At 47.0% G+C, this 12725-nt stretch overlaps 1 protein-coding gene across 1 annotated transcript; it reads right to left on the bottom strand.

Moving 5' to 3' along the window:
* Window positions 1–2878, bottom strand: LOC132245620 (olfactory receptor 6N1-like). The gene is made up of 2 exons (XM_059718282.1): window positions 2754–2878; window positions 1–1309 (listed from the first exon to the last, which is right to left on the bottom strand). Exon 2 carries the CDS (start codon window positions 1150–1152, stop codon window positions 184–186), a length of 969 nt encoding a protein of 322 aa, XP_059574265.1. The 5' UTR covers window positions 1153–1309; window positions 2754–2878; the 3' UTR covers window positions 1–183.
* Between the last annotated feature and the right edge of the window lie 9847 nt (window positions 2879–12725).

Genomic DNA, 12725 nt, shown 5'->3' with positions numbered 1-12725 from the left:
GGGTGTGTGTTCATGTTCAGAACGTTCCACCTCAAAGAGGGGAAGGAAAGATAAAGATTTAACTGTTTACAAGAATATACTGCCTTTCAACCAGGTTCACCTTTAACAAACGTAAAGATACAACCCTTTTGCAGAAGACTCTTGAAACCCGAACCACTCAATTACTGTTTCTTTCACTTATCCTCATATCAGCCTGGTAGTTTGAATTCGCAGGATCCTAAATTTGCTGACAACTTTTCTCAGGCCCTCTTTCACTTCTCTGTTCCTCAGACTGTAGATAAGGGGATTGATCAGGGGTGTAAGGATTGTGTAGAAAACAGAAAATGCTTTGTTCAAGTATCTCAGCATGTTGTTTTTTGGTAGCAAATATACAATCAATATGGTCCCATAAAAAATGGTTACTACAATGAGGTGGGAGGAGCAGGTAGCAAATGCTTTTTGTCTTCCCCTCCCAGAAGGGATTCTCAGAATGGCATCTATGATACAAATGTAAGACGCCAGAGTTAAGAGAAATGGGGAAAGGGCAGAGAAGAAGGAAGTTATAAAACTAATAAGAATGACCAGTCTCGTATCACTGCAGGAGAGCTGTATCACTGGAGTGAAGTCACAAAAGAAGTGGTCAATCTCATTGTGCCCACAGAAAGTTAATTGTGACATAAAACTTATTCCTAATGTAGAAACCAGCAATCCTCCTAGCCAAGATCCAGTTGCTAGCAGTAGACAGACTCTGCCATTCATTAACATTGCATAGAGCAGTGGTTTACAAATTGCTAAATACCTATCATAAGACATTGCAGCTAGGAGACAACACTCTGTAGTTGCCAGACATCCAAAAAAATAAAGTTGTGTAACGCAGCCCTTAACAGAAATGGTTCTGTCCCCTGTCAGGAGACTGGCCAGCATCCTGGGCAGCACGGTGGAGGTGTAGCAAGTCTCCAAGTACGACAAGTTTCCCAGGAAGAAGTACATGGGGGTATGAAGCTGCAGATCAGCAACAACAAGCACAATGATGAGGATGTTCCCGGTCACAGTCAACATATAGATCACTAGAAACAGCAGGAAGAGAAAAATCTGTAGCTGTGGAATGGTCCCAAATCCTAGAAGGAGGAATTCTGTGATAGATGTGTGATTGTCTCCTCCTACTTCCTCCATGAGGTGTAGCTGGGTTTTTCCTTTCACTCTTCTAGTGAGAAGCAAGGATTTTTGTGGGTGATATCTTTTATTGGACCTTTCTCATGGTCTGGATTAAGTTAGACAAGCTTTTGAACACAAGCATTTTTCATCAGGTCACTATTCTAGTGGGTTATTCCTAGGAAATGAAAAAAAAAATAATGATCTTTGAAAGTTTGCTATACAGTTCCACCAGGGAGATGTACATTGCATCAATAAGATGATTGTTCAGCCTCAGGGAACAGTTTATGTTCCCTTTGCTCAGGCTTTGCTCAGGGCTGTGGAATTGCAATTTCCTACCCGCCTGCCCCAGGTACAGGCTCCACAGTTATTTAATGCTCTTCTGTCCATGGCATTAAATGTATCTTTCATGGGTCAGGGTCACAGAATCATAGATAATTATGGTTGGAAGCAACCTCATCAGTCCAACCCTCTGCTCAAAGCAGGACCTTTCCCAACTACCGAGACAAGGCTTTGTCTAGCCAGTCCTACTGGATAATCGTACCCAGCAGCATTTAAGAGAACTGCATGCAAAAAGGAAATGTCCGAAGGAGATGCTTTCAGAAATTCCTTCTTCCCTTTTCTCTAGTTATTAATACTTCATCATCGTTACCGTAATCATCATTAACCTCAATATTAATGACCCTTCATGTCTTGCTCAGCTATAAACCCAGTCAAGACTCATCAGTGGCACCCCCTTAGTCCTCAGGCCCATAACCATCACCTTCCTTGGGGCTTTCAAATCTCCATCAAATCTCTGTCAAGCTGGCTGGCATCCTGGGTGTGTCTTATAGGAAATGAGAAAGAACATCTGGAGCTCCAGAGAGATTTTGTAGAGTGACAGCAATTGGTTTATAGTCAATAAGCTACAGAGTGGAAAGAGTAACAAACATGAAGAACTGGCTTCCAGTAACTTTCCAGTAGATTTCAGAATGGAAAGAAGAGGGGCAAGATGGAAAGCAGCAGGGCCATGATTGTGCCAAGTATGGGAAGTGCTTCACTCGGACTACTAACCTGGCCTGACACCTGCACATCCACACAAGGGACCAGCAAGTCCGCCCACAGTGCAGGTAGTGCTTCAAGCACACCTACACCCTCAGCACCCACCAATGACTGCACTCAGATGAGCAGCCTCACCTCTGGGGCAAGTGCAGGGAGAACTTTCCTTGCCCCCTTCTCATGTTTTGGAGAGGGGATGGGAAGCTGTTCAAGGGGGGAAATTAGGGAGGGGTCCTTGGGGTCAGGGAGCTGGGGAGGAAGAGGGGAAGAGTGGGGGTTTACGGGGTTCAGTGTTGGGGCAGATGGAGTGGGGCATTTGGGTTTGGGGGTCTAGGGGAGAGGATGGGATATCTCTGGAATGAAGATGTATAAGAGAAAGAGGTTGCTTGGATGAGGAAAAGGACATGGAACCAGAAAAAAAGCACATCTGTTCTGTCCCCAGCTATACCGTGCTGGCCACCCCGACATGTAGGAGTCGGTTGGGTAGGACTGCAGGCAGGATCCAAGGATGCAAGACAGTAGCTCTCACTCAGTCCTGCCAGCCTCCCTGTGGTTAGACCAAGCAGCCATAACATAACACTTACCTATAATCCTCTCCATCTGTAGTGGTGGGGTGTGGGGATCAGTGTCGTGGACCCCATCGCTCTGCTCCTCGCAGTGTCACAGAGTCTCTCTACATGCTACTCACCAGCTGGAATGATCTTGCTGTCTTGCCTGTTGGATGTTGCTGTGTGTCCATGCCCAGCGCCACTGCCCCCGTTCGGCATTCGCTCAGGTTTATAAGAAAGCAGCTTCTCACCACCAGGCATTCATGATGAAACTTTCCTTGGGATTGCAGATAATGAACACTTTTAGCTATTGAATTCACAAGGGAATTTACTTTGTGGCATTTTTTAAAAAGCGTTAACATCGAATCCTCTGCCGTTCTAATTCAAGACTCAGAAGAAATGTCTCTTTCTGTAATGTAAAGTGATATTGTACCAAGGGCCAAAATAAGTCAGGAAAAAACATGCATCATGTTAATAATTGTATAGAATACTTATGAGGCCATTTTGATCTGTAGTTTTTGTGGTCTGTCTTCAAAGACAGATAAGTATCAGCCCCATTTTACAGATTGGGAAAGTGGAGCACAAAAACTGCAAAGTGCTTTGACAATGAGCACCCGTGAAGTCAGTGGTAGATCAAGTAGTAGAACCCAGATCTCCACATTTCCATGGAACGGGAATCTCCCCTGGACCAGGTTGCACATCATTTTTTAAATATTATTTCATGATACATGCGAAACATGGGAAATACCAATACATGGATATGAGAGCTGAAATCAAGATATAAGGGGCCATTTCTCATTCATACGGAAGGTCCCTTTACTCCAAAGTAATATTTGGTCCCACCTTCCTTTATCATAGCACTGCCAGGACAATTTAAATTGAACTTAAGTTAAGGGTAATCAGTACCAAGGTCTTAGTCAACATCGGGTATTTATACAGCATTTTCATGCCTTCTTGATAAATGCTTTCAGAATATCTTGAATGGTAAACAGTGCACAGAAAACCCCCTTTGATGGCTTTGGATGCTCAAACCACCTGGGGATGCAGGAGTCTATTTAATCAGATGTATTTTCATGTTTGATGTATTTTCAAGTTTGATTGCAATAGAGTGGTGTCTTCCAGTTCATCACACTTGATATCTGGTTCACCTCACTCAGCTTCATCAGCCATTGCCAGTTCTCTGCATCAGATCAGGCCCTGCACCAACTCTGGGTGCTGACACAAGTGACCATTTTTTTCCTGTGACTGACAGCTATTCCCTTACAGAAGAGCATGGCTTCAGAGTACTTTAAAAGGGCCAGATCCCATGGCAAGCTGAACCCTTGTTACATGAGGGTTCAGATGAAGGTGTTCCTTCAACCAATTGCTGTGGCTGATCCCTGCAGCTGCTTCAGGGTGTGGTTTCAGAGATTGGGTGGCTCTTGCACGGGGGGCACAGGTGCTCCTGCCTGCTCCGCCTGTCCATTGCCACACTCATGGTGTGTGATGGCTTATCTTCCATTTTTATGTTTATAGGTTTATTATGAAAAAACCCCAACATAGTTATAAAAATATATCTTAGGAAGCTTTTGGGTTGAAAAACCCTTTGTCAAGCTGAGAAAGTACCTGCAGCTGGTGTGTCTGCTGGTCCTGTATGGCAGGAACAGTAAAGAAGCCAGAGGCTGGCCTGGCATGCACAAAAGGACACAAGTCTGCATTTGTGTAGAACACTATGTTTGATTTCTAAGCATTAAAAACATAGTCACGGCACAAAGCAAATGTGAAAATGTGAACATATTTCTTCCACTTCTCGCACTGCAAGTCAAGACTCTTGTCTCTAACTCCTTGTTCTATAAATGGACTTTAGCTGTTCCTAGCAGCTTGGATGGCCAAAGGAAACCTAGGAAGTTAGTTTTCCAACTCTTACTCCTAACACGAAGGACCTGGTTACATAACAGTGCTTCTTAGAGAATGCCAGGCCAGGACTCTATTCCACTTTCCAGAGGGAGCAGTTTCTAGTCTTTTAACTGTGAAATTAGGACTATGAATGTATGGTTTCTAATCTAAGCTTTGTGCCATCTGATTTACTATTGAAGATAGGACCAAGCAGAATCAATGGTGTTTGAAAGGAAAGCAAGAGACATTTGAACTAGCATTCCTTTCCCTTCCTGACTCTGTAAATAGTCATTTTTTTCATCAGAATTTACGTGACCCGAGGAATTATCTTCCTGGACAGATAGTTCTGCACTTGTGGACAATCAAATATGCAGACACTCACAGGGTAGACTAAGGACCAGGTTTCTGCTCCTCCCTCACCTAGCAGAGTCTTCAATTTGGATTTCAACAGATTTCCTACAGCCAAGCTCTAATCAGCACAGCACAGGTAAGGCATTTTTCCCTGTCTCGCTGGCACTTCTTCTGAAGCTGGTCCACTGGGCAGCCCCGGGCACAAGGTATGTTGAAGATCTTGGATGGTCAGAGCACACTAAATTAAGTCCGAGAGTGAATAGCTGCGTAAAGTGACTGCTGACTCGGAGGGAGAAAAGCCTAGGTTTTTTACACAGACTTTTTTTTCTTCCTAGGGAGGCAGAAATTACCCCCTCTACTCTTTTTCTTTTTTCTTTAATTATTATGTTTGTGGCTTACTTTCAAAAGGTGGGCCAGGAAAGGTTTGTGGGAATGCTGGACTTGTGCTTAGAGTACTATACTTGGAAGTCAGAGAGACCAAAATCCAATATTCTCTGCATGATGGGGCCTAAAACCTAGGTCCTCAGGCTTCCAGGATGAATGTCCCAACAATTCAGCTGCATCAGACAAAATATAGAATACTAAGTATTGGAAAAGACCCTCTCCCTCATTCTTTGCCAGCCTTCATGTATATAGATTTGGTCTAGTCTTCAAGTGATGCAATTTTTCTGGACAGGTATCTGCCAGAAATGACCCCTTAGCTGACCTGGAAACAATGGCTTCCCATCTCTGGTAATGTCTCCCTTTTTACTTTTTTGGTTTCATCAGGTAAAAGGACCAAATGGGAAAACAAGATGAAACCACAGTGATGGTATTCATTGTTCTGGGCTTCCCTGGATCCTTCTCTTTGCAGATCTCCATCTTCATGTTCTTCTTTCTTGTGTACGTCCTAACAGTCACCGGAAACATGGCTATCGTAACCCTTGTAATTACCAACCACCGGCTCCACACCCCCATGTACTTTTTCTCTGCAACCTCTTTTCTAGAAATATGGTACACAACAGCTTCTGTTCCCAAGACCTTTGCCCTTTTCTTAGGGGAAAGCAGAACTATCTCCTTCCATGGCTGCCTCCTGCAGACGTACTTTATGTTTTCCTTTGGCTGCACAGAACATTTCCTCTTGGCTTTCATGGCCTATGATCGCTATTTGGCCATTTGCCACCCATTGCGCTCTAGCTCTATTATTATCTATTAACACCTTATCTACTCAGATGGCCATTGCATGTTGGGTGGGTGGTTTCCTGGTTATCTCAATAATAGCATTTCTAATTGGCAAGTTGTCCTTCTGTGGTCCTAATATCATTAACAATTTCTGGTGCCATATAGATTCCTGAATAATCCTGTCTTGCACAGACACGCACATAGTTGAGACAGCAGCTTTCATCATCGCAGTGATTGTCATCCTTGGCTCATGTAAAAAATCAGCATCCCCATGCTGATATTTGTTCCATTAATGAAAGTCTAATAACAACAACAATGTAAATAAAAATCTGGACGTTCATAGACTGTAAGGGCTGGAAGGGGCCTCGTGAGATCATCGGGTCCAGCCCCCTGCACTAGACATGAAAGACAACTGGAGTCATGTGACTCCAGCAAGGTGACCGTCCAGTCTGCTCTTGAAGATTCCCAGGGTAGGTCAGTGGCAATGCATCGGGGATGCATGGGGGTGCACGTGCACCCTCTGACACCAGCGTTCTGGGCACGGGGGGCAGGCAGGAGTGGTGGTGCCGCTGCCACTGCCAGGTCAGCGTGATCGACAGTGGGGGGACCCCACCTCCCATCGCTGACTGGCTGCTGGGGGGGGACTTGTTGCTACCAAATCCCCTCTCAGCCTTCTCTTTTTCAGGCTGAAGAGTCCCAGGTCCCTCAGCTTTTCCTCGTATGGCTTGTCTTGCAAGTCTCTGATGATATTGGTGGCTCTTCTCTGGACTCTCTTAAGCTTTTCCACATCTCTGATGAAGTGCAGCGCCCAGAACTGGATGGAATACTCCAGATGCAGTGTCACCAGTGCTGAGCGTAGTAGAAGAATCACTTCCTTGGTTTTACTTGAGATACATGAATTGATGCATGCCAGAGCACTACTTTCCCTGCTGGCTACAGCATTCCACTGATGGCTCATGTTCATACTCTAGTTTATTATATCCCCCAGGTCCCTTTTAGTCATGGTGCTGGTCTTTTTGGTACCACCAAGCCTATAAGTATGTTGGGGGTTGTTCATCCCCACATGGAGCACTTTACATTTCTCGATGTTGAACTTCACCTGGTTCCGATCCACCCAATATGCCAGCCTGTCTGGGTCCACCTGTATCTGCAGCTTAACTTCAAGCATGACCACTCTCCCCCATAACTTGGTGTCATGCACGATCTTGGCCAATGAGCTCTTTACCTCCACATTTAAATCATTGATAAAGATGTTGAAAAGCAGTGGACCAAGCACAGACCCCTGAGGGACACTTATGGACTTACGGACTCTCCCACACTGACAATTGTGGTTGGTGATGTCAACCCATTGTGCCCGCAAGGCCTTGGTCTTTACGTGGTACTGCCATGCCAACGGATTTTGCGCACGCTCCTACATCCAGCCTGACAGCACCTCATTAAAGTGGGCATTGGAGTAAGTGCCTTGTTTGAACTGGTGCTGCACCTCCACTTTGCCCCATAGTGCCATCAGGGTGCCAGTCTTCTCTTGCCACCAGTTGGGTCTCTGGGTGATGGGCATGGGCCTGGATGTGCACAAGAATGACATCATTGATGGTTCCATGCTGGCTCTAGGGCCTCCCTGCGACTGTCCCTGTGCTGTCGGGCCCGGGTAGTTGCATGCAGTGCCCAGCACAGGACCCAGCATGGGATTGACAGGTGTACAGGTGAGGCAATGCCCCATAGCACCTGCGTGCTCAGGGCAGGCTGTTTATGATGGGTTGTGGGGACCTGGAACTGACCCCAGAAGCCAGAAGATGCCTGAAGTTGGCCTTAGCTTCAGATAGGCCTGGATGGGTGGAGCCTGCAGCTACAGTGTGCAGTACCCAGCAGGCCTGGATGGTGTGGGCCTGGCAGCCATGAAGCACAGCAGTGACAGGCAGTGGCACTGAAGTTCAGGCAGGCTGGCACAGATAGTCTGTGGCCTACTCGGGGGGACACAGGAGCCTGGAATGACACCTAGTAAACTAGGCTACTCCACAGTTAAACATCTCATGTAGATGTTCCCTCAGTTGGGTCAAATTTCCAAAGGAAGACTGAAGAAAGGGCTGGGTACTGAGTGCCTTGAAATCTGTTGTTAGAGCACAATTCTGGGAAGAAGATGTTGTTTTATACCTCCTATGGGAGGTATAAAACTCGAAACTAAATAGGCCAACCCAGTGTAGGATTGGGCCAGGGCTTTCAACTAGCCAATCTGGGGCCAGGGCCAGAGTGGCCAATGGGCAAGCATGCCCACAGTTAGGGATAGGCCAGGGTACACCCCAACTAAACAGAGAGCAGGGCCAGACTCAAGTGAGTGAAGGTCTCTCATGGGAGACATCACTGGTGAGAAAGCAATAGATATGTAGAGATAAGGCAGAGATATGAATATATGTAGATATGTAGAGACAGAACAGAACAGAGGTAGAAGTAGACCACGCAAACAGGTGTGTTCTTGTGGGGCGTGGTGGAATTTGCATGGGAGTTCATGCAGTAGGGTGCACAGGGGGAACCTGAACTCTAGGCATTGGCAGCCCCACACAGAGTCTTCAGGTGAGTGGAAGAGAAGGAGTCTTCAGTCACGGTAAGGACACAGTGCACAGCCAGGGACCCTGCCTTGGCACTGCCTCCCACCTGAAGCTCCTCTGAGGCCTCCACCCAGACGGAGCCCTTGGGGGGGTCAGCAGAACCCTAGCCCCCTGACTGCAGGGTTGCCTGGCAGGGCCTCTGGGGCCTGCAGGGGGCAGAGAGACCAGAAGTCCTCTCACCTGTCTGACATGTGCCCAGCTTGAGCCGCTGGAGGGGCATTTGAGGCAATTCCAGGCAAATGTTTGCAGGCTGCAGGGGATCAGGAGTCCTGAGGGTGAGATTGATGGGTACTTTCATTCTCTGTAGGACCACACACCTAGTGGGAAGACAACTAGGGAGGGACCTGGTGCAGATGGATGAAGACAGTTACCTCCAGAGCCAGACATTGCACTGCTGGGACAACTTCCCCAGTACAGGTGGGGAACAGATATGAGGCCCTGGTCTCACTGGGGGATAGTGCAGCAGGTGAAGCCACATCCACATCTACCAGCATGCAGACTGAGGCTCAACCGGCAGCCGGAGGAATATACCCTGGGTTATAATTGTGGGTGACTCCCTCCAGAGAGGAACGGCAGGAGTCATTTATTGCCCGGATCCCATGGTATGGGAGGTACGCTGCCTTCTTCGATCTCAGATTAGTGATGTCACTACAAGGATTCTGGACCTCATCCAGCCCTCCAACTACTATCCCACAGTCCTCATCCATGTGGGTATAGATGATGTGGCCCAGAGTAGTCCAGGCCAGATCATGAGTGACTACATGGCTCTGGGAGCCAGGCTTCGGGGTTTGGGGGTACAGTTAGTTTTCTTGTCTATCCTCCTGGTCAGCAGTCATAGCCAGCATCACAGCAGTTTCATTAGAGAGGTCAATTTGTGGCTCCAGAGTCGGTGCCATCGTGCAAGTTTGGCCTTTTTCAACCACAATCCGCAATTCCATGCAAGGGGCATGCTGGGACATGATAGTCTACATCTCTCTTCAAAAGGTAAGCGTCTGTTCTCTTACAGGTCGGCTGATCTCCTACACAGGGCTTTAAACTAGGTTCATCAGGGGACAGGGAAGCTGAAGACAGGGTGGACCTAGGATCAACAAATCATGACCCACACCCCAGCCCACCCTGCCCTGGCCTACCTGTAGATCTGGGGCGCGCGTCCCCCGCATGCCCTTCTGGCATTCAAGTGAGGTTGGAAACCACTGTGTTAGATCCTAGAGGAGATTGTTGCACTTCCATATTTTAACCGTAATAACTGATCTGTTACTACATTCGCACATCGAGTGAAGGTATAGTTCTAGGCCCTCTGGTCTGGGGGCGGGGGTGGGGGGGTGTTGAACCTGCATCACTCTGATTTTCCCATACAGTACTCTAACCACCAGGCTTCAGGTTAGGCACTTTCCAGTTTCCTTGGCAATGTTCTTTTTGAATCAAGCCATTTTTGGCAGCCCAGAGAGAGAGAGCGAGAGAGAAAGATGTGGGGCCAAAAAAGGGAGTAGGGCCTGAGTTCTAGCCTGGATCCTTTCTCTGAGTAGGGCAGCAAATGTACTCACCCCAATACTACCCATAAATTGTTCCCAGTGACTTTTAACTTCAACGGGCAATGGCAATATGTAGGGGGTGCACAGGGGTGCACGTGCACCCGAGAGTGCTGGTGCGCCCCCTCACTGGCCATGCCCCCCATTTAGGCAATGGGTGGAGAGCAGACGGGAGTGCTGGTTCCCCCCTGTGAATGGCAGCCAGGGAGTGGGAGCACCAGATGTAGTGTCGTGGCCACTTCTAGCAGTGCTGTGGCTGCTTCTGGGAGAAGCGTGGCTGTTTCCTGGTTGGTGAGTTTTGCTGTGGGAGGGAATCCCCCCACCTCGAGTCACAAGATTGGCCATGAGGGACCCTCCTGCCAGTCAGCAAGATTGGACATAGAGAGACACCCCCTCACTGGTCACTGACTGGTTGCTTGGGGGGCACGTGCCCCCCCGCCCAACTAAGGTGCCACCAGTAGCCCATGGTAATGGGCCTTGACTCAAGCTCAAAAGGGCTCCTGAAACGCTATTAGATGATGCCTTATCTGTACCATGGTGGTTGGACACCTGTGTGTAGAAGTCAGAGAGATGAAAGAACAAACACCCTTTGGGGGCCATGTAGGCCTAGAATGCAGGTCTCTGGCTTCCTGCCTGAGTATCCTGTCTCCACAGCTAGTGGAACTAAAATATGGGAGGGGACTCCTTCCTTTTGTCCACTTTTTTGGGTCTTGCACTTGTGTATGCATCCACAGAGCAGGGAATGCAGGAAAGAGTGCATAAAGCTGCTCTGTGCGCTACTCATGCACTTATTCATCCACAGCATACTGCAAAGCGGGTAGCTAGAAAGCTGCTCTTTAGACACACAAAAATAAATAAAATTCAGGCTCTGGCCAAAAGTACCATATGTACGTGTGTATTTGTGTATGTTGTTCTAATTTACCAAAAATGGGAAGATAATTGTACAAACAGGATCAAACCAAACAGTAATTTGCAGTACAAACACTATGTAATATTTGACTGCCTCTACTCATGACAGCACCTGTTAATCATGGGTGTTAGCCTGATGGGACTTGCTCCTCTGAGAGCTCAAAGACATGAAGCAGGCAAACTGAGGTCCATGGAATGTATTTTCATTCAATCCCATGGATTTTAGGTAGAATTTGGGGGAGGGAAGGGGACGGGAAGAGACAGAGAAAACATTAAAGAATTAACAGACTTTCAGCATGAGCTAAATGTATGAAGTTTGATGTGTAATTTGGCAGACCTGCCAGAGGGAAGCATAAATCATTGTTCCTTACACTAGCATTTCACCTCTTCCAATGGCTTCCCAAGAAAGCCCGCTGAGTCAATTTTCAGCATTCCTGGGAAGTTCTTTGGAGACTGAAGCCCCAGGGAAACTTCAGAATTGATGAAATAACCCAGTCTTCCCTCAACACTGGTGTTTTGCATGATGTAGCTTTGTAGGAGACTATATTACCTTGAAAAAGAGAGAGAGAGGGAAAGACTGCAGATTGTAAACAATAAGAAAAGACACACTACTAATTAGGGAGTGAGAGAGAGAAGAGGAAATAGAGGTGTAGGGTAGGCAAGGAAGAAAGGGAGGGAAGGAAGAAATGCTGTCATTTTGAGCCAGACCCAAGGTCAGTTTTGTGCTGTTCATATCATCATACCAATGGTGAGAAGCTCCAACAGAAAATGTGAGAGCCCTGCAGCAGCCACTGTGCAGTAGTCTGCTCCTCCTCCTGGCGTTAGAACTGTTTCCAGATCCCTACTAAACAGAAGCCAGTTTGACCCCAAATCATGTACTTCAATATCCCTTTCACAAAATGTCTTGGCGTTGTCAGTGAACTTTGCAAGTTAGCTTATGATACCTGAATCCAAATGGTCAATGAACATGTCTGTTCATGTCTGTTCTGTCTCCAATGAGCACTGGTCTGAGTACTGAGCCCTGTGGGATGCCACTCATCATCTTCCACCATGATGACTCAATTCTGTCAATCAATACCCTTTGGGTCCTACCGTGGTGCCAGTTGCCTAGCCACTGGACCATAAAGTAGTTGAGGCTGCATTCTTCCAGTTTGACCATGAGGACATCATGGGAGACCAGCTCAAAGGCCTTTTTCAAATCCAAATATATGACATTATCCTCATTTCCCCTATCCAGGTGGCAAGTTCCCTGATTGCAGAAGGAAATGAGATTGGTCTGGCATGACCTGCCCATTATGAAGCCATGTTGGCTATCAATTAGAATACTAATCAGTTAGCCTGTGTATAATGGATTCTTTGATCATTTTCTCCAGAATGTTACCAGGGATTGAGGTGTCACTAGTTGGCCTGTCTAATTGGCCTATAATTTCATGTCCAATTTGGAGCTGGGACCAAAAGCAACATTTCTTTCTCAAGTCAACTCCCTATCCACAAGACCGTAGACTCACTCTTACTCCCCAGAAGAAAACTGGAATACAAAAGGTGAACTGTTGGTGTGGCGGTGAGGCACCTCCAAAGGC

The sequence above is a fragment of the Alligator mississippiensis genome, chromosome 15 (assembly GCF_030867095.1).
Source record: "Alligator mississippiensis isolate rAllMis1 chromosome 15, rAllMis1, whole genome shotgun sequence".
NCBI lineage: Eukaryota > Metazoa > Chordata > Crocodylia > Alligatoridae > Alligator > Alligator mississippiensis.
Note: the sequence above shows the minus strand (reverse complement) of the source record. Positions and strands in the feature narration are given on the sequence as shown.

Bases quoted from the DNA above. Each gene is read 5' to 3' on its own strand.
- LOC132245620 (XM_059718282.1), bottom strand. From the start codon at position 1,152: ATGGAGGAAGTAGGAGGAGACAATCACACATCTATCACAGAATTCCTC.